Below are 27,376 nucleotides of genomic sequence, written 5' to 3' on the forward strand. Positions count from 1 at the left end.
GGGAGAGAGAGAGAGAGAGAGAGAGAGAGAGAGCGAGGGGGAGGGAGAGAGAGAGAGAGAGTGCGAGAGGGAGGGAGAGTGGGAGAGGGAGAGAGGGGAGGGAGAGAGAGAGAGAGGGGAGGGGGAGAGAGAGAGAGGGGGAGGGAGAGAGAGAGGGGAGGGGGAGAGAGAGAGAGGGGGGAGGGAGAGAGAGAGAGAGGGTGAGGATGAGAGAGAGAGAGGGTGAGAGGATAAGAGGATGAGAGGGAGAGAGGGAGAGAGATAGGGTGAGAGGGAGAGAGGGAGAGAGAGGGAGAGAGAGAGAATGAAAGAGAAGAGGGAGAGGGAGAGACAGAGAGGAGGAGGAAGAGAGGGGGAGAGAGAGAGGGGGAGGGAGAGAGGGGGAGGGAGAGAGAGAAAATGAAAGAGAAGAGGGAGAGACAGAGAGGGGGAGGGAGAGAGGGGGAGAGAGAGAGAGAGAATGAAAGAGAGGGAGAGGATGAGAGAGAGGGTGAGAGGATAAGAGGATGAGAGAGAGGGTGGGAGGGTGAGAGGGAGAGGGAGAGAGGGAGGAAGAGGATGAGAGAGAGGAAGAGGGAGAGGATGAGAGAGAGAGGGAGAGGGAGAGGATGAGAGAGAGAGGGAGAGGATGAGAGAGAGAGAGAGGGAGAGCGAGAGCGAGAGCGAGAGCGAGAGAGCGAGCGAGAGCGCGAGCGCGAGCGAGAGAGCGAGCGAGAGCGCGAGCGAGAGAGAGAGAGAGAGGATGAGAGAGAGAGAGAGAGAGAGAGAGGATGAGAGGATGAGAGGATGAGAGGATGAGAGGGAGAGAGAGAGAGAGAGAGAGAGAGAGAGAGAGAGAGAGAGAGAGAGAGAGAGAGAGAGGATGAGAGGATGAGAGGATGAGAGGATGAGAGAGAGAGAGAGAGAGAGAGAGAGAGAGAGAGAGAGAGAGAGAGAGAGAGAGAGAGAGAGAGAGAGAGAGAGAGAGAGAGAGAGAGAGAGAGAGAGAGAGCTTTGGTTAGATATGGAAGGATGAGAGTTGCTGGTGGAGAGAAGGATTGACGCGAAGGTGAGGAAAGGCAGACGAGAGGGTGAAGGGGGATCCAGGGAGCCAAGGTCGGGTGGAGGGGTCCGTAGAGAGCTCAGCAGGATGCAGATTATAACGGTCGTGAAATGACCCCACATTCTGTGCACTTACTGGCAGGGTGGTTCAAACGGAGACGGGGACAAGTGAGATGGAAAGACCGATAAACAAGGCCGCACGTCCCCAACTCTCTCCAACATCATTCTTCCATCTCACCCTCTCGACTCCGCTCTCACCCCTCACCCATCACTACAGCGTGTCCGATACATTTATCCCTCAATCGCACATCATCTATACCTCGTCTGTACCTACCACGTTCCTCATTACCTCGTTTATGTGTCAACCAATCTTCATCTATCCCTCGTGCACTTCTCATGTGAACCTCCTCTGTGTCATCATTCCTTGTGTACATCTCAGATACATCCCTCAGAGCTGCATCTCTTATCGCTGTCCCTCATCCACCCAGCGGCGATCCCTCATGCACACCTCATCCACGCCTTTCCCTTCCTTCTCCATGACCTCATTTTGAAAGCAATAGTAGGAAACTCTGCTGTTCATTCCCATGAACAAAGGGTGTGCCTCTTATCCCTCCTCCTTCACGATTTTCTCTCTGTCTCTGTCTCTCTCTGGTTTCTCTAGTTTGAGTGTAGACCTAACCCTTGAGTGCCATTGGAATGGTTACTCCACTCAGAGACAATAGTCATGACTCCACCAGATCCTCCACTCATTCCCTTCTGCCAGCTTTCCTCTTCTCTTTGTTTTCCTTCACTGATATTCCAAGTCCCTCATTCTGTCACTTCCTCAGATGAACCTTTGATTCTCACCTGATGTCCCCACCTGTACATAGTGAAGGCGACCCATTATAGAACTCAAAAGCATCAGAGCATGATCCTCGCTTTGCATTCCTATCAATCGGTTTTGTTTCCCCCCCAAAAAATCCTTAAACCCACAACCCGCTAAACCCACACCAGTTATCAATTTCGGTTTCTTCAAAGCCACATCACCACCGTGGTACGAGAGCCCTCATTGATGAGGGTATGTGGTTCGTGGTTACGTTTTGGGTTTTCTCTGCACGTGGAATGACGACCTTCAACCGCATTATTCCGACACCTGGCAAAGTCTTGCCTCACACACCTGGCAGTGCAAGAGATTGTTCGATATTTCCGGTAAATCCTCCAAAGTTCATGTGAAACGCTCAACGGCTCTCTCGCACACATTTCCATCCCACGACAATGAACAGCACACGGTGAAAGTTTCAGGAGTTTCCCCGCAAGTTGTGTCCAAGTTCCAAAATACTCCACGGGGTGGACATGGGCAAAGAGAACAAACGCCCCCACCTTACAAGGTAAACTCTGTTGTTTGGAAGTAGTGGCGAGACTTCTGAACAATTTCTCCACATTATTATATCCACCAAAAGCCTGGTGTTGGTTTAATGGTTAAGGTGAGTGGTTAAGGTGGTTGGCTGAGGACTTTAGGGTACTCAATTGGAACCCATGTCACCATTGAATTAATACCAGGTGGGGTTGACTCAGCCTGTCATCCTTCTGAGGTTGGCAAAATGAGTACTAGTGTCCTGTGGTAATAACCATTTGGGGTAACCTGCATCAGAGTGGTGACCTGTCCTGGACTGTACTCCTTGCTAATAAAACTGCCTCGACAGCCCTATGTTCCTTAATGGCACGAAAGGGATGGCATTATTATATTACTATTATAATAATATTATATATCTATATTATATCAATATGATATAATATTTCTATGATATTATATATATATATATATATATATATATGTTTATATTACATTATATTTGTATTTATATTATACAGTATCATATTATATGCCTGGTGTTGGCTTTACGGTTAGGGTGGTGAGCTTTAGATCTTAGCGTCCTGAGTTTAAATCCCGGTCGGATATTTAATTAATACCAGGTGGGGTTGACTCTGCCTGTCATCCTTCTGAGGTCGGTAAAATGAGTGCCAGCTTGCTGGTATACTATCTTGGATTGGCGACCCGTCCAAGATTGTACCCAATAGCCAAGGAGACTGCTTAGGCAGCACCAACACGCTGCACAGAGTATGGTCCCAATGGATGGATGGATTCATATTTATGTTATATTATATTTATGTTATATTTATATTTATATTTATCTTATATTATATTTATGTTTTAATTATATATATATCTTATATTATATTTATGTTATATTATCTATATATCTTATATCATATTTATGTTATATTATATTTAAATTTATGTTATATTATATATTTATGTTATATTATATATTTATCGTATATGATATTAATGTTATATTATATTTATGTTATATTATCTATATATCTTATATCATATTTATGTTATATTATATTTAGATTTATGTTATATTATATATTTATCGTATATGATATTAATGTTATATTATATTTATCCATCCATTGGGACCATACTCTGTGCAGAGCATTGATGCTGCCAAAGCAGTCTCCTTGGCTACTGGACACAATCCTGGACGGGTCGCCACTCCGACACAGGATACCAGCATGCTGGCACTCATTTTGCCGACCTTCAGAAGGATGACAAGCAGAGTTAACCCCACCTGGTATTAATTCAACAGCCGAGTGAGATTTGAACTCAGGATCATAGGATCTCAAGCCCACCACTCTAACCATTAAGCCAACACCAGATATATTATATTTATGTTATATTATATTATATTATATTTATGTTATATTATATTTATGTTTATCGTATATTATATATTTATGTTATATTATATTTATGTTATATTTATATTTGTTATATTTATATTATATTAATGTTATATTTTTATTTATGTTATATTATATTTACTAGTGCGTGCCCGTAAGTGTGTGCCCGTAAGTGTGTGGCCGTAAGTGCAAAAATTTTTTAAAAAACTTTCAAACCGCGTACCAGAAACAACCACACAGGCCGTTCCTTCGCTCTCGCATGCCCGTACGTGCGTGGCCGTACGTGGGGGAAAAAAAAGAAACTTTCAAACCCCGTTCCAGAAACAACAACCAAACAGGCCATTCCTTCGCTCTCGCGTGCCCGTACGTGCGTGGCCGTACGTGCAAAAAAAAAACTTTCAAACAACCACACAGGCTGTTCCTTCGCTCTCGTAAACGACGACTGGATTGGGGCATTGTGTTTATCGATAAATGCACATAAGAAATCGAGAAATTATTAGAATACAGTAAGTCATCACTATCTGGAAGTCAGTACGTTGTAACCCGTAATGGGGAACGAGGCTGAGAATCTCTTCCCCAATGGCCACACCTACGCAGCAACGTGTCCTGTCATTGGTAACTAAATGGCACCCTTTCCCCATCGGCCACGCCTACGCAGCAACGTGTCCTGTCATTGGTTTGGTAAATAAATGGCCATAACTTGGGAACCACTTGTCCGATTAATATTGTTACGGCTGTGGAAATTCGCAAACCACCATTCAGGTCCCGTAGGTGAGATAACTCTAAGTACATGTGTAGTTAGCCCCAAACCCATTGTTTAGAGGGAATTTATGTGATTCATTCGGGCTGCGACACTTTGAGATAGCCGTTTTTCTGTTCTATCTTTATTTTGAACCAACCATGTCTCAACCGCCATAACCATCAAACCACCACCGATAAACCCTCCACCACCCTCACCTCTCTCCTTCTACGGCCATTCCCACACCACCTGTGAACACTGAGCGTCGGGCTGTCTTGGGCTCGTTCAAGATACGCACCGAGCCGCGAGTGCAAATAGCGGCCTTTCCGAGGGAGAATTCGGATCAAGAATGCCACACGCCCACTTCTGATCCGTCCAATCAGCAAGCGCGGAGCGGCTTGGCCCCGCCTCCAGGCGCGTCTGTGTGAAATCCATATATGCAAATTCTAGGATCAGGGAAGGTTCACGCCCACTTTTCCTCCATCCAATTGGCGAGCGTGGCTCCGCCCCCAAGGTCATTCTGATCCGGAAATTTGCATATTGCTTCTCCTGCCAGCCTATAAAACGGCGATCACCAGGCGAATCGTGGCAGAGTCAGTTTTGGTGGAAGAGAGTCATCGGGCGAAGTCATTTTTGGTTGGAAGAGCAGAGTGTGGCAGCGGCAGAGTGTGGCAGAGAGTGGAGTCGGGTGGCGATGGCATCGAGTTGGGTTCTGCAGTCGGCTGAATAGAGTTGTGGGAAGAGGCCAAGGAGCTCAGGTCCGAGGCGAGAAGGTCGGCGACGAGGTCGCGGTGGGAGATCGCTCGTCGCGGGACCCAAGCCAGCCAGCCATTCTCCCTCCCCCAGGGCATCAACAATTCCCCCTTTTCCCCCGCGCTGAGATAGTGCAACAAAGGGGGCCCCGTTCCCACCCCACTCCAAGCGTCGTGCCAACGAAACCCGCGAAGGAGCACGGAGTCGGGGCACAGCCACGCGGCCACGTCTGTGGCTCGTCCGCCAACGCATCACGAGGACGCGGATAGGACCCACCCGGTCTCGCGGACCTGGCCGCTCCTTCAGGTCCCACGCACATATTGGCCTACAGGCCCATCTGCCCCCTTGTCTATGAGGGTGGCTTCTTTCCTTTGCTTTTGAGTAAATGTGTGTTGGCGCCGTCTGTAAAGTAGAACTGTATAAGTGTTGCCGTGTGTGCGCGTAGTCGGTAGTAACTCTGCGTCATTGTTTCTTTTGTTTTACTGATATAGGTGCATTTTGACTGTTTGGCTGTATATGTGTGCTTTCCGTGTGTCGTGTAATAAATGTGCATTGTGTGAACTGTTTTCCTGTTTCGCTTCGTCTTTTCTTTAATTGACCCTCCATCCTGCTTCACGTAAAGGGTTCGTAGTGGGCTTAATACGCCCGATAATTAATCGGAACCGTCGAAGCCGACGATAACACCGCTCAGTTATCCCGATAGCACGGAACAGACCGCTTAAGCGGTTCGTGTCCGGAGTTGGCCTGCGGCGAGGTACGATCGCCCGGTCGACCATCCGCGCAGGTACTTAGGTAGATCGAATTTGGCGAGCAACCCTATCCTGCGCGGGTGGGCAATTGGCACGGTCGTGGTGGGGTTAAACCCCCACCCGTGACTAGCCCCCGGCATTGTTCCGAGAGGGTCACGACAGAATTGTCCGTCCGGTGGGCGAGGCGGCCGCCATTCGAGTCGAGCGGCCGATTGCACGCCGGCGGGCGCAAATTCGCAACAATATCAAACCTTGAAAAGGCACATCCACAGGGCCCCAGCAATATACCTGGCAAGTTTCAATTAGATCGGACCAGTGGTTGTCGAGAAACAGCGGTCACTCACACACACACACACACACACACACACACACACACACACACACACACACACACACACACACACACACACACACACACACACACACACACACACACACACACACACATTGCTGGAATTATAGGTAGAAGATAGATGTTATATTATATTTATGTTATATTATATTTATGTTTATGTTATATTTTTATTTTTATTTCTATTATACAGTACTATATTACATTATATTACATTACATTTCATTACCTCCTCCACCAAAGAAGGTTATGTTTTCACCCCTGCCTGTCTGTCTGTCTGTTTGGTTGTTTGTCTGTCTGAGAACAGGACATCTCAACAATTTATGGACAGATTCAAACAAAATTTTGTGGATAGGTTGGGTGTCTGACACTGATGAATTTGTCAGATTTTGGTGAATATCCGGATACTGGAATTTTAAAGTGATTCTTCACCGTTGAGTGAGAAGGGACCAAAATCGAGATATACAGTATATATATATATATTTCATCTCTCAATCTCTCCCTGATTTCCACATCGGAGGTCGTGGACTCGCTCTTTGAAGATATTCTGAGGTTCAAGGGTCCAAACCTCAATGATGGATGATGATCTGGATGGATTGACCATTGAATCAGGTAGTCCAACAACGTGTGATTCCGCTGATCCACAAGACACGAGGTATGAACACGTTATGAAACCACAACATGAGCATCATTTGACAAACTCACAAATGGTGTTCATCACGAGCTCTCGAGATGGTCCATTAAATCATGGGAAAGGGGAAAATGTCCCACTCGGATATCTTTGTAAATCTTACATTGGACATAAACAAGGATTCATTAAAAAACACACACACACACACACACACACACACACACACACACACACACACACACACACACACACACACACACACACACACACACACACGTATGCAAGCGGGTACACACGTGGGTAGCTGTGCGGGTATGAATGTGGGTAGCTGTGCGGGTACACACATGGTTAGGTGTGCAGGTATGCACGTGGGTAGGCACATGGGTACGCAAGCAGGTAGGCATGTGGATATGCACATGGGTATGCATGTAGGTAAACATGTGGGTAGGTGCGCCAGTACACACGTAGGTAGGTGTGCAGGTACACACGTCATTAGACACGGGTAGGCACGCAGATATGCACACGGGTATGCATGTGGGTACACACATGGGTAGGCATGCGGGTATGCACATGGGCATGCACACAGGTGTGCATATGGGTTGGCATGCGAGTAGGCATGTGGGTAAGCACGCAGGTAAGCATGCAGGTATACACAAACTGTTCAAATATTCTCAATGTTCCAGGAATAGTGCAGGGAATAAACAACTTCCAGCCGTTCATCACCGGGTTTGGGTAACAACCACCACCACATGGGTTTTGGGTAACAACCACCACTGCATGTGTTTTGGGAAACAACCACCACTATATGTGTTTTGGGAAAGAACCACCACTACATGTGCTTTGGGTAACAACCACCACTACATGGATTTTGACAAACAACTACCACTACATGGGTTTTGGGAAACAACCACCACTATATGTGTTTTGGGAAACAACCACCACTATATGTGTTTTGGGAAACAACCACCACTATATGTGTTTTGGGAAACAACCACCACTACATGTGCTTTGGGTAACAACCACCACTACATGGATTTTGACAAACAACTACCACTACATGGGTTTTGGGAAACAACCACCACTACATGTGTTTTGGGAAACAACCACTACTACATGTGTTTTGGGAAACAACCACCACTTCATGTGTTTTGGGAAACAACCACCACTACATGCGTTTTGGGAAACAACCACCACTACATGCGTTTTGGGAAACAACCACCACTACATGTGTTTTGGGAAACAACCACCATTACATGGGTTTTGGGAAACAACCACCACAGCATGTGTTTTGGGTAATAACCACCACTATGTGTTTTAGGTAACACCACCACTACATGTGTTTTTGGTAAACAAACACCACTACATGGGTTTTGGGAAACAACCACCACTACATGTGCTTTGGGTAACAACTACCACTACATGTATTTTGGGAAACAACCACCACATGTGTTTTGGGAAACAACCACCACTACTGGCGACAAGCCAAAAAATTACAGAATTGTTTCCATTGCTATGTAATATAACTGCAAGTGAGATGGTAACCCTCATTTCAAAAGATTTGTTTCCTTCTCCACCACTTCATTCCCAACACTACTCACTCTTCCCAACGCACACTTGGCGAGCATAACGATTATGACAAATACCCGTCAACACGACTTGAGGGGAGTCTTTGTCCCACAGTAGACTTTAATAAACTGGTTTGATGTATTTCCGAGTGGGAGGTTCTGTAGCCCCGCTCCCCCTTTTTCAACGAAGTGAATGCAGCAATGAAAGAGTACAACGAGATGACGTCTCAGGTTCAATCGCAACAAGTTGACCTCTCAGGTTCAATCACAACGACTTGACCTCTCAGGTTCCATCGCAACAAGTTCACCTCTCGGGTTCAATCACAACGACTTGACCTCTCAGGTTCAATCACAATGGAAATAGCGATAAACACATCGAGCAGCGAGGCGAGCTCCATAACCCGAACCCGAAAGCAGAACCTCTGAGGCTTTGTTTTCCAGGGTTTGTTCAATTTACACGAATCATGGAAACATTCCACAGTGAACCAGATCACTTCCAATTATTATTCAGGATAATCATGAAACCAGACAATGCTAATTATTGCATTTCATTGTCGGAAAGCCATTCACAAAACCCCTTCATTGTTCACAAGAATCAAATCCGCACATCTACTCGAGCCTGATCCACAATGTAGAACCGTCAATGTGGTCGTGTTATGTGACTTGGACTCACTCATGAGACCATAGCATCAACACCTGCCCACAACGACCCCATCTTTCCGATTCAACTCGGTCCTCCTGGGGAAAAGGTATTAAGACTCAGCGGATGTCATTTACCATTGTTTGCAGTTGATTACACATCGTGTTGTGACGATTATTCCATCCACCGGTTGTCCCACCCACGACAGGGTGTATTCTGCCATTTGTTGGCAGGTCCTCTTGGTTGTCTCGGGTGACTCAAAGGGCGTTCTGACATTGGCCAAGGAGGCCGGAAGATATCGATGATGACTACCCTCATGGAAGTCGAGAATATTAGAATGTTTTTTTTTTTTACATCACCAGGTGTCCAAACTTCACAACAAAGGTGAGTTGCGTGTAGTTTGGCGATGACTGATGAGAAATGTTGTTGGCCGGGCCCATGAGGCAGTTGAACCGCGTGCTAGTCCTCTCGATGACAGGAGCTACATTTGGCTGCAGGTCATATTCCGCAAGAGGGTGAAACGTCACAAAGGGCATTGTTAAAAAAAAGGATGTGCTTTGCATAAAGAGACGCATGCAGGTGGAAAATAAATTGAACAACAATCAATGCACCACGCATACACACCACCATACAGAGGACACCATCCCATTGGTCTTTCCTCAACATGGGGGAAGGTAGGGTTGAGGAATACATCTCACCTTGTTGATCATATCGATCATTATCCCACTTTTTATAACAGATCTACATTCAGGGAAAAAAAACGAGGTGATGGACAGTAAGAAGCCAAAGCACGGATCGGGGGACAGCAGGACCAAATTCCGACAGAGTATCATTAAAATTGGATCGGATGAACAGGAAAAGAGGAGAAAGAGGATGGGAGGAAACATTAACCTTGAAATCAAAGAGTTGCATTTTGGAGGGTTAGGAATGGTTAATGTGGGTAGAAAAGATCATGGGCAGGGATGGGAGATGAACTGAGATGATGGTGCACGACCTGCTTGAAGCCCTCGAGAGATGAGTGGGATTGGTTGAACATTGAAGGGAGTTCGACAAACAGGTGAAAACAGTACAGGTGTGCGGTAAGCTAGGATTTGGGGGATTTGACCAGGAAGGGGTTAATGGAAGAACAGTGCATTCATCCTGGGGGAACCGGGAGGGTCGGAAGACTGAGAGAGTGGAGGGAGCAATGTTGGAGAATAGACGGTAGACAACAGACACTGCTGATCTACGTGCGATGTGAGAGAAACAGAGCTTGTGCTTCCTCCTAATCACAGGAGATTCCAATAATTTTCACAGCGTTTTACATTCCACAGAATCCAAGAGAAACAAATGTGATGCTGGGGAGCAAAGCAATAGCAGAGAGCAGTACTCCATTGAGCCAAATACAGAGGCCTTGTGGACTGCGTTGCTCTGATTTTACAAGGAAACACCTGAATTGAAGGAGGATTCCCATTCTGTCAACCTCGGCTTCGACGCACTTCAGACAGAACCTCAACGCACATCGGATCGAGCATCGACGCACATCAGACCGAACCTCGACGCATATCGTACCGAACCTCGACACACATCAGACCGAACCTCGACGCATATCGTACCGAACCTCGACACACATCAGACCGAACCTCGACACACATCAGACCGAACCTCGACGCATATCGTACCGAACCCCGACGCATATCGTACCGAACCTCGACACATATCAGACCGAACCTCGACGCATATCAGACAGAACCTCGACACACATCAGACCGAACCTCGACGCATATCGTACCGAACCCCGACGCATATCGTACCGAACCTCGACACACATCAGACCGAACCTCGACGCATGTCAGACAGAACCTCGACACACATCAGACCGAACATCGACGCATATCGTACCGAACCTCGACACACATCAGACCGAACCTTGACGCATATCAGACAGAACCTCGACACACATCAGACCGAACCTCGACGCATATCGTACCGAACCTCGACACACATCAGACCGAACCTTGACGCATATCAGACAGAACCTCGACACACATCAGACCGAACCTCGACGCATATCGTACCGAACCTCGACACACATCAGACCGAACCTCGACGCATATCGTACCGAACCCCGACGCATATCGTACCGAACCTCGACACACATCAGACCGAACCTCGACGCATATCAGACAGAACCTCGACACACATCAGACCGAACCTCGACGCATATCGTACCGAACCTCGACACACATCAGACCGAACCTCGACGCATATCGTACCGAACCCCGACGCATATCGTACCGAACCTCGACACACATCAGACCGAACCTCGACGCATATCAGACAGAACCTCGACACACATCAGACCGAACCTTGACGCATATCAGACAGAACCTCGACACACATCAGACCGAACCTCGACGCATATCGTACCGAACCTCGACACACATCAGACCGAACCTCGACGCATATCGTACCGAACCCCGACGCATATCGTACCGAACCTCGACACACATCAGACCGAACCTCGACGCATATCAGACAGAACCTCGACACACATCAGACCGAACCTCGACGCATATCGTACCGAACCTCGACACACATCAGACCGAACCTTGACGCATATCAGACAGAACCTCGACACACATCAGACCGAACCTTGACACACATCAGACCGAACTTTGATGCACATCAGACCGAACCTCGACACACATCAGACCAAACCTCGACACACATCAGACCAAACCTCGACACACATCAGACCAAACCTCGACGCACATCAGACCGAACCAGACGCACATCAGACAGAACCTCGACGCACATCAGACAGAACCTCGACGCACATCAGACAGAACCTCGATGCACATCAGACAGAACCTCGATGCACATCAGACAGAACCTCGACACACATCAGACAGAACCTTGACGCACATCAGACCGAACCTCGACGTATATCAGATCGAACTTGATGCACATTGGACAGAACCTCGACGCACTTCAGACAGAACCTCGATGCACATCAGACCGAACCTCGACGCACATCAGACCGAACCTCGACGCATATCAGATCGAACTTGATGCACATTGGACAGAACCTCGACGCACATCAGACAGAACCTCGATGCACATCAGACAGAACCTCGATGCACAGACAGAACCTCGACGCACATCACACAGAACCTCGATGCATATCAGACAGAACCTTGACGCACATCAGACCGAACTTGATGCACATTGGACAGAACCTCGACACACATCAGACCGAACCTCGACGCATATCAGAACGAACCTTGATGCACATCAGACCGAACCTTTAGACACATCATACTGAACCTTGACGCACATCATACCGAACGTCAATGCACAGCAGACGACGCATATCAGACCGAACCTTGACACACATCATACCGAACCTCAATGCACAGTAGATGACGCATATCAGACCGAACCTCGATGCACATCAGACAAAATGCAACAGACATGTCCGTGACCAGTAATGCTGATGGAACTTACCTAGTGCCAACGCCTAATGCAAATAGTGTGTTTAAATCTAATAATATCCACTATGTGAATCGATATCTTTCACCACTCTCGTATTATACTCAGACTCCTTACACGTTCTCTTAAACACAATCCCACTCCCAGATCTCCTGAGGTGTCGGGTAATCGAGCGCAGGTTTACAGACACACTGCATTATGGTATCGGTGCTTGAGGTTTTTTCAAAGACATACTTCATGGTGGAAATAAAATGCCATGACACTGGAGCCGTGACCTCATGCCATGTTTTCTAAACAACCGCTGTATGCCTTCACGTGTTTACTAAATAATATCACACATTCATAAGCATGAAACTTGGAAACAGTTCACTTTGCCTCAACTTTCTCAGTATGTCAAATAACTAAACAGAGAAGGTTTAATGGTGAATAAAAATGAGGGTTCCACGTTCCCTTCCTCCACTGCTATATGTGGATGTTAGAGCATCGACGTATGGCTGTGATTGTGTGGATTATGAACAGATGTGCTGAGCAGTAAGGCTTCGAACACACACCACCCATGACTCTGTCCCACCAAACATGAGACCAAACCAGGATGGAGGAATCAGAGCTTTGACTTTGCAACTGAAGATTTGCAAACGGATCCATCTATCAGGACGGGAAGGCCCCTTCAAGACCCGGATCGATGTCGTGCGAGGAGATACACCAAAATTACCACCCCCCAAAAAAAAATTACGGACAAGCTTCGATGGCAGTTGGACCTACTCCAGTCTGCAAGCAGCTCGTGCAGTGGGCAAAGCAAGGCCAAAATTGTTGTAACAGTCACTGTGGGAAAAATGAAGGCTCACTACGGCACGATGAATTGATGAAATGTAGGGAATGCTGGAGCACGATGACAATTTGATGTTTACTGTGAAAGCTGGGTAGTGTGACCAGGGGGAGGGGGTTGGGGAGGTGCGTGAGTGGTGAAGAAAGGATTGTTATCGGAGAGCAGACGGCTATTGTGCTTTCATCATGAAACTCACAACTTTACTTTTTATGGAATCAATTTCCGAGAAGTTTGCAAGTGTACACATTTTCATGTTTCAAACTCTTCCTTAGTGGACGGAGTGTTGCACGGATGTTCCGCTGATGAATCGCCGGAAAGTCAGTCGTTGCCTATTTTAAAGTTTCGATTCAAATTCAGGAATTTTGTACCGTCGGGACGCAATGGGACAAATCTTTCTTAAATTAAAATTATTACCTCCGCCACCGAAGGTGGGACGCGGAGCTTCTGTTTTTGCCCCTGCTTGTCTGTCTGCCTGCTTGTTTTGCCTGTGAGCACGACATATCAAAAAGTTGCACACGGACTCGGACGAAACTTGGTGGACACGTTCGGTGTGTGACAAGGGCGAATTGGTTCGATTTTTGGTGAAGATATGAATCCGGATACGAGAATTATTTAATTAAAAAAAAAGGGATTCTTCACCATTGAGAGATCGGGCCAAAAACGATATATAGCATGGTATCTGAAAAAGTTGTGGACGGATCCGAACAAAACTTGGTGGATGAATGAGTTGGGTGTGTGACAAGGACGAATCGATTCGATTTGAGTTCAGGTCCAAATTCAGATCAGACCAGTCAGTGGGATACATAATGTGAACCGTTCAGCGTGGCGGAGGTGTGCGCTCCAGCGAGTGCCGTTCTAGTTTGGGAATACAAATTGAGGATTGCGTTGTAAGGATGCGTTTGGGCCACCGTGTGACCCAGTGCACGTGACCCATGAGTGTGCCTGCCACGAGACATTCAGTTGGGGAATTTCGTGATGTCCCATGAGACGCGACATGGCCAACAATTTGGTGCGCTTGGAGACACAAATTGCAATACACCGAGTACTCGATGGGTTTAATCAAGTCGACTTTGGAACGTTTCTGGAATTAAAAGATTATTTTATCTTGTTCTGTTCATCCTCCTAGCAAAAACAGTCGAAGGAAGTCATTCACATGATTTCAATTCCATTTGCAAAATGTCTGCAGATCATGGCAGACATTTATCAGAACGCCAGGTTTCCATATGAAACATCATTTTTTGGCGAATCGCATCGAAAATCCAAACTACATTAACACCAAATGAACTTAAATCCTATTTTATTTGTGATATCATGTAATTCAGGTAATCTCATTGGGAAGCACTATGCAACAGCTGCTCCATTTGCTCTCTCTCACTTATACACCGCCAGCCTGACCGGTACATCGTGCAGTATGGAGGTGAAAGTTTCGTTTTGCAGCCCCGACTATAATACGGAGGAAATACAGTGCTGTAATAATCAGGTTGGAGGGATGGCCTAGACCTAGAGGTATGTCTCACAGGCAGGGTGGTTCATCAATACGTGTGCCATCCCTCCGATGGACGTTAAACTGGGCGTTCATGGTCCCACCGGTGTCCTTCACGAGGAGAAGCCGAGTTATCGCCGGCACCTTGGCCACTCCAAATTCCAACTCAAACCTACAGGGGGGGGCACTGCATCAGTGGAACAGCCGTGCCACCTCGGCCAATGATGCGACTCGTAGCTGTGCGCTGCATAAGAAAGAAGAAGAACTGTAAAAAAAAAAAAATCAAAGCCAGTAACGAACGCACTCGCTGTTCTCAGTAAAAGCACGAGATTTTCGCCATAAATTACGGATTATTATCAAACGCAGACCAGAGAGTTTTGTCACGAATGGTGCTTCGGACAAACTTCACCAAAATTATCAAAAGTTGAGATAGATATCTGTGACGACAGAGAAATCGCCCTGCCGGGGGAGGCTTCCCCTCGCCGCCGAATGGCCGCGACTTAACCTTGGTCCGCAATCCAATGATGGCCAGATTTTTTTCAGACCACCATAAGACCTTGACCTTCAACATTTAGGGATAAAGTGTAAATTAAGAAAATGTGTCCCCATCTACAATCCATCCATAAAACTCAACATAATGAAAATCAGAGGAAAATTATTCGAGTTATGATCAAAAAAAGGTGTGTTTTTGTTCATCAGGTCACAATCCGAAAAATAAAAATGAAAAAGTCGGTCAAGGACACGAAACAAATATGAGGTGCACAACTTTCAGTGCAGGTACACTATTACGATATTGCAGGTACACACTTTCAGTGCAGGTACACTATTACGATGCAAGAACATCTTGGAAGGCCCAGCGGTCTTTGAAATTTGTTTGTTGGTTTTTTTTTTTTTTTCAGACTGCCATTTGACCTTGACCTTGACCTTGACCTTTAACCCAGACAGGCATTATGCAAATCAAGTTCAAATCTGGGGAAGAAGGAAAATAATTTTGCGAAAAAAAACTCAACAAGAAACACCGCTGTCAACGTCATGCTTGCAACTGCGTATTAATCACAGAAAGGTCGTCTCAGGTCGGTCTTGATTACAAACATACCATTCAATAATCACAGGAACGGGTGTGTTGGTGAGGAGGATCGCGATCCATATCTCCAACGGGCATTGCATTGCAAAGGGTTTAATGAACAACCAGTCGTGAACACCTGTGTTACAGCTGGAGAGAGGAGAGAGAAGGGCGGAGGAAGCACAGTAACCTGCTCGTAGAGAGTTTGGTTAGGCGGAGTTGATAGGGGGTATAAAGGGTCACGGGTAGTGATTTGGGGGAGGAAGGGTGATGTGAGATGGTGGTGCACTACCTCCTTTAAAACCCTGGAGGGAAGCGTACATATGAACAACCTCAGGAAGGAGATTCCTCGAAGGGGAGAAAAGAGAACAAAGGAAAGCCTGGACTTTGGGAGAACAAAGGAAACCACCAGTTGGTGGTTAACAGAAGAACACGTGCATCCTGGAGAACATGAAGAGGGTCGGAGGACTGAGAGAGAGCAGAGGAAACGACGTTGCAAAACAGACGGTAGAAAACAAAGAGACCACCGATCTACCCGCGATGTGAGAGCAACATTTCTTGTGCTTCGGCCTCATAGCTGGTGATTACAATAATTCTGAGAGTTTTTAGATTCCACAGAATCCAGGAGATACAGATGTGATGCTGGAGTTCCAGCCCATAGGGGAGAGCACTACTCCATGGAGCTATGGATAAAAGGTCTTGCAGATGTATGTAGACTGTGAATCGTTGTGATTTTTCAAGGGGTTACTTGGAACGACGGAGGATGCCCAGTCCACGGCTGGCTTTGGAGACCGACTTTGCTACGTGGTTGACCCATGAAGGGTCAGGGTGGATGGTGAGGCCGAGAAGTTCAAGAGACTGAACATCTTCCAGTGGACGACCAAAGAAATTGATCGGTCCATTCGTTTTATGATCCTTCCGTAGCTGGGAGATGCTGTGAGATTTCCCGTGGATAAAAAGCCTAAGCTCTCAATCCTGGAAAACTGAAAACATCTGAGGAAGGACGTAGCTGCCGTCGGCACGGCTCAGCGTAGAATGGCTAAAATGATTCCAGGCCGAGCTAGACTAAGCTATGAGGAGCGGCTGAAGGAGACAGGACTTTATACGTTAGAAAGGAGGTGATTACGAGGTGATACAACAGAGATGTTTTAGATAAGGAAGGACAGAGAAGTAATACGCACAGAGGAGGGTTTTCAGCAAAACGGAGAGCGACCGGACCAGGAGCCACACAGCCTGAGAGTGAGGAAGAGGAGTGTTACGGTTGTATGTCCTTGTGCTTGCACATAACATGTACATGCATACATCGAAGGTGACACATAACGTACAGGGTGTTTCAAAAGTCCCGAATCTTCGGGATATTTATGATATAATTACAAATTAAATAATTGTGAGCCACTGATATACATACATGGATCGGTTCTTGTACGGAGGTTTGTTTGAACGTTTCTTAACATCGACACCAATTTTATCAAATTTGTTCCTGATTTAATTCTCTAAGTTTTCAATAGTTTGTGGTCTTGTGCTAGAAACCACCGATTTCAGGTGTCCCCAAAGAAGGAAAGTTGAGTGGTGTTAAATCTGGACTACCTGGCAGCCATTCTGTCTGTCCACGACATCCTGTCCATCTCAAGGACATCGACACAAAAATATTAAAACTTCCTATGATTCTGGACTTTTGAAACATCTTGTATTATAAAGACAAAGACACGCTGTGACAAAGATGCTCTCTCATGCTCCTGTTCTACCATCGTGCCATGTTGTTCATTCCTCAATGACGTGCTGCCCTGATGTCCGATAGGTAGCTCACCTGACAGGCAGCCATTCACACATATGGGGAATGAGGAGAACAAACATCAAAAAATAAAACCTATGGGGCAGGTGATATGTACAAAGCACCGGGGGGGGGGGGGGGGGGGAGGTAATGAGTGAAAAGCACCGGGAGTAGGTGATGAGGGGGAAGCAGCGGTGCAAGTGATGTGGGGTAAACACGTATGTACCTGTTGTAGTGGAATGACGTGAGTACCTGTTGTAGTGGAATGACGTGCGTACCTGTTGTAGTGGAATGATGTAAATAGCTGTTGCCATGGAATGACGTGCGTACCTGTTGTCGTGGAATGACGTGCGTACCTGTTGTAGTGGAATGATGTAAATACCTGTTGCCGTGGAATGACGTGCGTACCTGTTGTCGTGGAATGACGTGCGTACCTGTTGTCGTGGAATGACGTGCTTACCTGTTGTCGTGGAATGACGTGTGTACCTGTTGTCGTGGAATGACGTGTGTACCTGTTGTCGTGGAATGACGTATGTACCTGTTGTCGTGGAATGACGTGTGTACCTGTTGTCGTGGAATGACGTGCGTACCTATTGTCGTGGAATGACGTGCGTATCTGTTGTAGTGGAATGATGTACGTAGCTGTTGCCGTGGAATGATGTGCGTACCTGTTGTCGTGGAATGATGTGCGTACCTGTTGTAGTGGAATGACGTACGTACCTGTTGTCGTGGAATGACGTGCGTACCTGTTGTAGTGGAATGACGTGCGTACCTGTTGTAGTGGAATGACGTGCGTACCTGTTGTAGTGGAATGACGTGCGTACCTGTTGTAGTGGAATGACGTGCGTATCTGTTGTAGTGGAATGATGTACATAGCTGTTGCCGTGGAATGACGTGTGCACCTGTTATCGTGGAATGACGTGTGTACCTGTTGTAGTGGAATGACGTGTGTACCTGTTGTAGTGGAATGACGTATGCACATGTTGTAGTGGAATGACGTATGCACATGTTGTAGTGGAATGACGTGTGCACATGTTGTCGTGGAATGACGTGTGTACCTGTCGTCGTGGAATGACGTGTGTACCTGTTGTCGTGGAATGACGTGTGCACATGTTGTCGTGGAATGACGTGTGTACCTGTCGTCGTGGAATGACGTGTGTACCTGTTGTCGTGGAATGACGTGTGTACCTGTTGTCGTGGAATGACGTGTGCACATGTTGTCGTGGAATGACGTGTGTACCTGTCGTCGTGGAATGACGTGTGTACCTGTTGTCGTGGAATGACGTGTGTATCTGTTGTAGTGGAATGACGTGTGTACCTGTTGTCGTGGAATGACGTGTGTACCTGTTGTAGTGGAATGACGTATGCACATGTTGTAGTGGAATGACGTGTGCACATGTTGTCGTGGAATGACGTGTGTACCTGTCGTCGTGGAATGACGTGTGTACCTGTTGTCGTGGAATGACGTGTGTATCTGTTGTAGTGGAATGACGTGTGTACCTGTTGTCGTGGAATGACGTGTGTACCTGTTGTAGTGGAATGACGTATGCACATGTTGTAGTGGAATGACGTGTGCACATGTTGTCGTGGAATGACGTGTGTACCTGTCGTCGTGGAATGACGTGTGTACCTGTTGTCGTGGAATGACGTGTGTATCTGTTGTAGTGGAATGACGTGTGTACCTGTTGTCGTGGAATGACGTGTGTACCTGTTGTCGTGGAATGAGGTGTGTACCTGTTGTCGTGGAATGACGTGTGTACCTGTTGTCGTGGAATGACGTGTGTACCTGTTGTCGTGGAATGACGTGTGTACCTGTTGTCGTGGAATGACGTGTGTACCTGTTGTCGTGGAATGACGTGTGTACCTGTTGTCGTGGAATGACGTGTGTACCTGTTGTCGTGGAATGACGTGTGTACCTGTTGTAGTGGAATGACGTGTGTACCTGTTGTCGTGGAATGACGTGTGTACCTGTTGTCGTGGAATGACGTGTGTACCTGTTGTAGTGGAATGACGTGTGTACCTGTTGTAGTGGAATGACGTGTGTACCTGTTGTAGTGGAATGACGTGTGTACCTGTTGTAGTGGAATGACGTGTGTACCTGTTGTAGTGGAATGACGTGTGTACCTGTTGTAGTGGAATGACGTGTGTACCTGTTGTCGTGGAATGACGTGTGTACCTGTTGTAGTGGAATGACGTGTGTACCTGTTGTCGTGGAATGATGTGTGTACCTGTTGTCGTGGAATGATGTGTGTACCTGTTGTAGTGGAATGACGTGTGTACCTGTTGTAGTGGAATGACGTGTGTACCTGTTGTCATGGAATGAAGTGTGTACCTGTTGTAGTGGAATGACGTGTGTACCCGTTGTAGTGGAATGACATGTGTACCTGTTGTAGTGGAATGATGTGTGTACCTGTTGTCGTGGAATGACGTGTGTACCTGTTGTCGTGGAATGACGTGTGTACCTGTTGTCGTGGAATGAAGTGTGTACCTGTTGTAGTGGAATGACGTGTGTACCTGTTGTAGTGGAATGAAGTGTGTACCTGTTGTAGTGGAATGACGTGTGTACCTGTTGTAGTGGAATGACGTGTGTACCTGTTGTAGTGGAATGACGTGTGTACCTGTTGTAGTGGAATGACGTGTGTACCTGTTGTAGTGGAATGACGTGTGTACCTGTTGTAGTGGAATGACGTGTGTACCTGTTGTAGTGGAATGACGTGTGTACCTGTTGTAGTGGAATGACGTGTGTACCTGTTGTAGTGGAATGACGTGTGTACCTGTTGTAGTGGAATGACGTGTGTACCTGTTGTAGTGGAATGACGTGTGTACCTGTTGTAGTGGAATGACGTGTGTACCTGTTGTAGTGGAATGACGTGTGTACCTGTTGTAGTGGAATGACGTGTGTACCTGTTGTAGTGGAATGACGTGTGTACCTGTTGTAGTGGAATGACGTGTGTACCTGTTGTAGTGGAATGACGTGTGTACCTGTTGTAGTATCATTTTTGCCATTTTCACTCTGAGGATGGGGTTTGTAGTTGTGACTACCTGAGGTTGTAGTTTCCAAATCAACGAGATAATTTTATAAAATCGAAATTTTATAAAAACCAAAATTGTCACTTTTACGTCATCAGTATCTTGCATTGCGCACACACACACACACACACACACACACACACACACACACACACACACACACACACACACACACACACACACACACACACACACAAACATACACACATACACACAATAAATCTCAACCCATATACGTCATACCACGTCAGAATCCACGTGACGTCAGAACGCAACGGCGCTCACGTTAATCTCAGGGTTCAAGGACAGACGGCGCAACAGAGGCTCCGAGATGAACTCACGTCACATCGTCTATAAATTACGTATTGACGTCATACGTTCCGCTGGCAGACAACTGGCAAGTGTACCTGCTGAGAAAATGAGGTGGAAGTCGAGGAAAGGTGAAGGATCGGATCGGGACAGTGAATGAAAAACAATGAGGGACGAACGAATAAACAAATAAATAAATTACACGATTCGAAAAAAATATATAAATCATAAATTAATTAATAAATAGCAACGTAGTAAAAGCAAGTACAAGTATAAGAGTCGAGTATTTCGGCAAAAGCTCAAAACGACAAGCGGTCATATCGATCAGGGAGCTGGGCGGGTGTCCGGAGAGGACATCGAGGGATTGTCGATGATAAAAAGAGTAAAAGTGTCGATGTGAAACACTTTGTCGGTTCAGACAGATGTGCAGACGCGAAGACGAAGTGACGTCACGCACCCACATCCTTCAACTGAGACACACGTGCGGACAAACGGGACACACGTGCGGACAAACGGGACACACGTGCGGACAAACCCACCGGTGGTGATGAGATAAAGTAGGTGAACAAGAGCCACACAGTGTCCCGTGTCCATGTCTCCTCGGTGCGTGCGGCGACGGCGGACAGACGCGTACACTCACACATACACACACAGTCGCACAGTTAGACAAGAAACGGGGACAGACACGTACAGGGAGGACAAGCTGGACTAGAGAAAGGACTCCCAGGTCGGGAGGGACGGAGGAAGCGCCGAAGCATTTTGAATTGGACAAGGGGAGGTGCTGGATTGTGCAGGGAGGGGAGGAGGGGAGGAGGGGAGGGGAGGAGGGGAGGGGTCGAGTCGACCCGGTCAGACACAAACGGTGCGGAGAGCTGAGAGATCACGACGCTGTTTGTGGGCAAAGATTAGGGGAGGGGTCGGGGAGGAGGGGGAGGTAAAGACATCCCGGGGGGCGACAGAGGGGAGGGGAGAGGGAGGATGGGGTCGAAGGATGGAGGGAAGGGTGTCTGCCCGAGTGAAGAGCGGGATACGGAGTGTAGATTGGGGGGCTCGGGGTGTAAAGGAGGGGATTGTGGGTAGAAAGACCACCCTGTATTAATTACGGTAAGTTCAACCCTCCTGTGATCGCGCTTCCAACTCCACACATTGTACGTATTATATATATATATATATATGCACAAAATACAACGCCGTGTACAATGTATGCCCTTTAGAAACAACATGCACAAAGAAATACATACATCAGCGCTGATCGACAAATGACGTACAAACGAGAACACGTGACACCGCCACGGGATGGATCGAGTGTGTTTACGAAACAAAGCAAAGTTTTCATAATCAGTGAAAATATTTATTTAATTGTGTGTGTGTGTGTGTGTGTGTGTGTGTGTGTGTGTGTGTGTGTGTGTGTGTGTGTGTGTGTGTGTGACGGACGATTGTGTGACGTATTTAATAGAGCACACGTCACATTGTTCGCTTGTTCGTGTCCATTTGACGCTCTTGCATGGCGCCGTTAATTATTATTTACTGTTCGACGGTGTTAAATACACTTCGTCCAATGCGACGTCCGTGTGTTTCAGAAGATGTAGGTGTGACTGACGTCATAATGTTATCGCTGTCGTGACGTCACGTTTCGACGGGCGCGACGTGCGGACATTTCCGTCAATTCATTGGGCGAGTCGCGGTGTGACCCGTGTCCCTTTGAGGGTCCACGCGGGGTCTACACAGCCGTCCCGCACATACACACACCGCGGGACACGACCGCTTGTTGCTTTCAGCTTTTGTTCCTTCATCACCGTGTTGGGGGGGTCTGTGGTATAAGTACATCTCGTGGTTCATTCCCATGACCGATTGTTGGTTTAAGCTTTTTTTGGTGGTTCCACGTGATCATTACGTGCCATGTTTTGAGGTCACGATCTTGGGTGGATCTCCGCGACATGACTCTCCATGTCATCGTTTTCATTCTCCACCTTTTCCCCCTGTCGTGCGAATCGCGCTGCCGTGTACTACTCCCTCCTGCAGTGTACTACTCCCTGTTGGCCAATCTGCGCCCCTCCCCCAAACCCCACACTCTCTCTCTCCTGTAAACAACCAACAATGACGGGGCCAACTCCCTTCCGCTCTCTTTCCTCTTGGCAAGGCCCCACCGGCCCCACCGACACGACCAGCAGGCAACACAACCCCCGCCCTCTTAACCCTCGCACTCAACTCTCCGCTCCCCAGCAGACTTGCTCACTCGGATGTGTCTTCATAGACAATACGTGACATTGTCTCGTCCCCCTCGTCCCGTCCCCCCCCCCGAATACCCGACACACTCCTTTGTCTCTGTCCACCCTGAACCGTGTCACATCCAAACACGCACCACTGACCGAGTCTTCCTCACACGAATAGACTTACATCGTAAGGATTTCAACACTTGGCCCGTCGCCATTATGCATCTCAAATCTGAGGGAATATCGTTGTTGCTCACACAAGGAATACAAACGAAAAGTGTGTCTTTCATGGGACCAAGTGCAACCCGACTGTGGTACACAAACAACAAACATCACCAGACAACACACAAACACCACCAGACACATACAAACAACACACAAACACCACCAGACAACACACAAACACAAGTCAATGCACAAACACCACCAATACAATACACAAACATCACCAGACAACACACAAACGCCACAAGACAACGCACAAACACCACCACACAACATACAGACATCACCAGCCAACGCACATACAAACAACACACAAACATCACAAGACAATGCACAAACTCCACCACACAACATGCAAACATCACCAGCCAACACACATACAAACAACACCAGTCAACACACAAACACCACAAGACAACGCACAAACACCCAAACACAACATACAAACCACCAGCCAACACACATACAAACAACACACAAACATCACCAGCCAACACACATACAAACACCACCAGACAACAAACAAACACCACAAGACAACGCAGAAACACCACCACACAACATACAAACATCACCAGCCAACACACATACAAACACCACCAGACAACACACAAACATCACCAGCCAACACACATACAAACAACACACAAACACCACCACACAACACACAAACATCACCAGCCAACACACAAACATCACCAGCCAACACACATACAAACACCACCAGACAACACACAAACACCACCAAACAACATACAAACATCACCACCAACACACAAACAACACACAACATACAAACCACCAGCCAACACACATACAAACACCACCAAACAACACACAAACACCACAAGACAACACACAAACACCACCACACAACATACAAACATCACCAGCCAACACACAAACACCACCACGTAACACACAAACATCACCAGCCAACACACAAACACCACCACACAACACACAAACATCACCAGCCAACACACAAACATCACCAGCCAACACACATACAAACACCACCAAACAACACACAAACACCACCAAACAACATACAAACATCACCACCAACACACAAACAACACACAACATACAAACCACCAGCCAACACACATACAAACAACACACAAACACCACCACACAACATACAAACATCACCAGCCAACACACATACAAACACCACCAAACAACACACAAACACCACAAGACAACACACAAACACCACCACACAACATACAAACATCACCAGCCAACACACAAACACCACCACATAACACACAAACATCACCAGCCAACACACAAACACCACCACACAACACACAAACATCACCAGCCAACACACAAACATCACCAGCCAACACACATACAAACACCACCAGACAACACACAAACACCACCAAACAACATACAAACATCACCACCAACACACAAACAACACACAACCACCACACAACAAACAAACACCACCACACAACATACAAACATCACCAGCCAACACACATACAAACAACACACAAACACCACAAGACAACGCACAAACACCACCACACAATACACAAACATCACATGCCAACACACATACAAACACCACCAGACAACACAAAACACCACAAGACAATGCACAAACACCACTACACAACGTACAAACATCACCAGCCAACACACATACAAACAACGCACAAACACCACCACACACATACAAACATCACCAGCCAACACACATACAAACAACATGCAAACACCACAAGACAACACACAAACACCACAAGACAACGCACAGACACCACCACACAACATACAAACATCACCAGCCAACACACCTACAAACAACACCAGACAACACACAACACCACAAGACAATGCACAAACACCACCACACAACATTCAAACATCAACAGCCAACACACAAACACCACCACACAACATACAAACATCACCAGCCAACACATGCAAACAACACACAAACACCACAAGACAACACACAAACACCACAAGACAACGCACAAACACCACCACACAACATACAAACATCACCAGCCAACACACATACAAACAACACACAAACACCACAAGACAACGCACAAACACCACCACACAATACACAAACATCACCAGCCAACACACATACAAACACCACCAGACAACACACAAACACCACAAGACAATGAACAAACACCACCACACAACATACAAACATCACCAGCCAACACACATACAAACAACGCACAAACACCACCACACAACATACAAACATCACCAGCCAAGACACACACAAACAACACACAAACACCACAGGACAATGCACAAACACCCAAACACAACATACAAACCACCAGCCAACACACATACAAACAACACACAAACACCACCATACAACATACAAACATCACCAGCCAACACACATACAAACACCACCAGACAACACACAAACACCACAAGACAACACACAAACACCACCACACAACATACAAACATCACCAGCCAACACACATACAAGCAACACACAAACACCACAAGACAACACACAAACACCACAAGACAATGCACAAACACCACCACAGAATACACAAACATCACCAGCCAACACACATACAAACAACACCAGACAACACACAACACCACAAGACAATGCTCAAATACCACCACACAACATACAAACATCACCAGCCAACACACATACAATCAACACACAAACACCACAAGACAACGCAAAACACCACCACACAATACGCAAACATCACCAGCGAACGCACAAACAAACACCACCAGTCAACACACAAAGACCATAAGACAATGCACAAACACCACCACACAACATACAAACATCCCCAGCCACCACACATACAAACAACACACAAACCACCACACAACATACAAACATCACCAGCCAACACACATACAAACAACACACAAACACCACAAGACAATGCACAAACTCCACCACACAACATGCAAACATCACCAGCCAACACACATACAAACAACACACGAACACCCCAAGACAACGCACAAACACCACCACACAACATACAAATATCTCCAGCCAACACACATACAAACACCACAAGACAACGCACAAACACCACCACACAACATGCAAACATCACCAGCCAACACACATCATACAACACACAAACACCCCAAGACAACACACAAACACCACCACACAACATACAAACATCACCAGCCAACACACATACAAACACCACCAGACAACACACAAACACCTCAAGACAACACACAAACACCACCAGCCAAACACTTCCAGACAATACACAAACACCACCAGAACTTCTATGGAACTTTAGGACATTCTTGACAACTGTTTTATAGAAATTGACTGGGGGTGGGGGGGGGGGTGTTGTATTCCTTTTTATAAGTGAGGAATATTTTTTCAAATGTAAAGTCTTGTAAGGAATATGTTTGTGTGTTGTCTTGTAATTTATATTCCATTGTCACGTATTGTCCCCCCCCCCCCCATGGATTTCTAAAGAACAGTTGTCTGGAATATCCTCAAGTTCCATTGGACGTATTTTTCAGGACAGGCACCTATCCCTCACAATGGGGCTTCTTCAACCATATATATATATATATATATATATATATATATATATATATATATATATATATATATATATATATATATATATATATATATATATATATATATATATATATATATATATATATATATATATATATATATGTTGTTGCGGATTCGCGCCCCACGTAACTTGAATCGCGGCACGTCGCCCACCGGACGGACAATCCCGTCGTGACCCTCT

General features: G+C 46.5%; 1 protein-coding gene and 1 long non-coding RNA gene across 3 annotated transcripts in view; both read right to left on the minus strand.

Annotated features, from left to right (window-relative positions):
* The window catches only part of LOC147016368 (neural cell adhesion molecule 2-like), a 79,531-nt gene extending 57,592 nt beyond the window's left edge, over positions 1 to 21,939 (minus strand). For both annotated transcript variants that reach the window (XM_085844989.1, XM_085844988.1), the window contains exon 1: positions 21,696 to 21,939. In XM_085844989.1, the coding sequence (XP_085701115.1) occupies positions 21,696 to 21,750 (55 nt within the window). In that variant the 5' untranslated portion in view covers positions 21,751 to 21,939. The remainder of the gene's footprint in view (positions 1 to 21,695) is intronic.
* On the minus strand, positions 14,122 to 19,126 carry LOC147016369 (uncharacterized). Its single transcript, XR_015049032.1, has 2 exons — positions 16,080 to 19,126; positions 14,122 to 15,952 (listed from the first exon to the last, which is right to left on the minus strand). It is a non-coding gene; the product is annotated as an uncharacterized LOC147016369 (long non-coding RNA).
* Positions 21,940 to 27,376: the final 5,437 nt, after the last annotated feature.

This window comes from Eptatretus burgeri, chromosome 11, assembly GCF_056783735.1.
Source record: "Eptatretus burgeri isolate ZD-2024b chromosome 11, Ebu_testis_v1, whole genome shotgun sequence".
Lineage (NCBI taxonomy): Eukaryota > Metazoa > Chordata > Myxini > Myxiniformes > Myxinidae > Eptatretus > Eptatretus burgeri.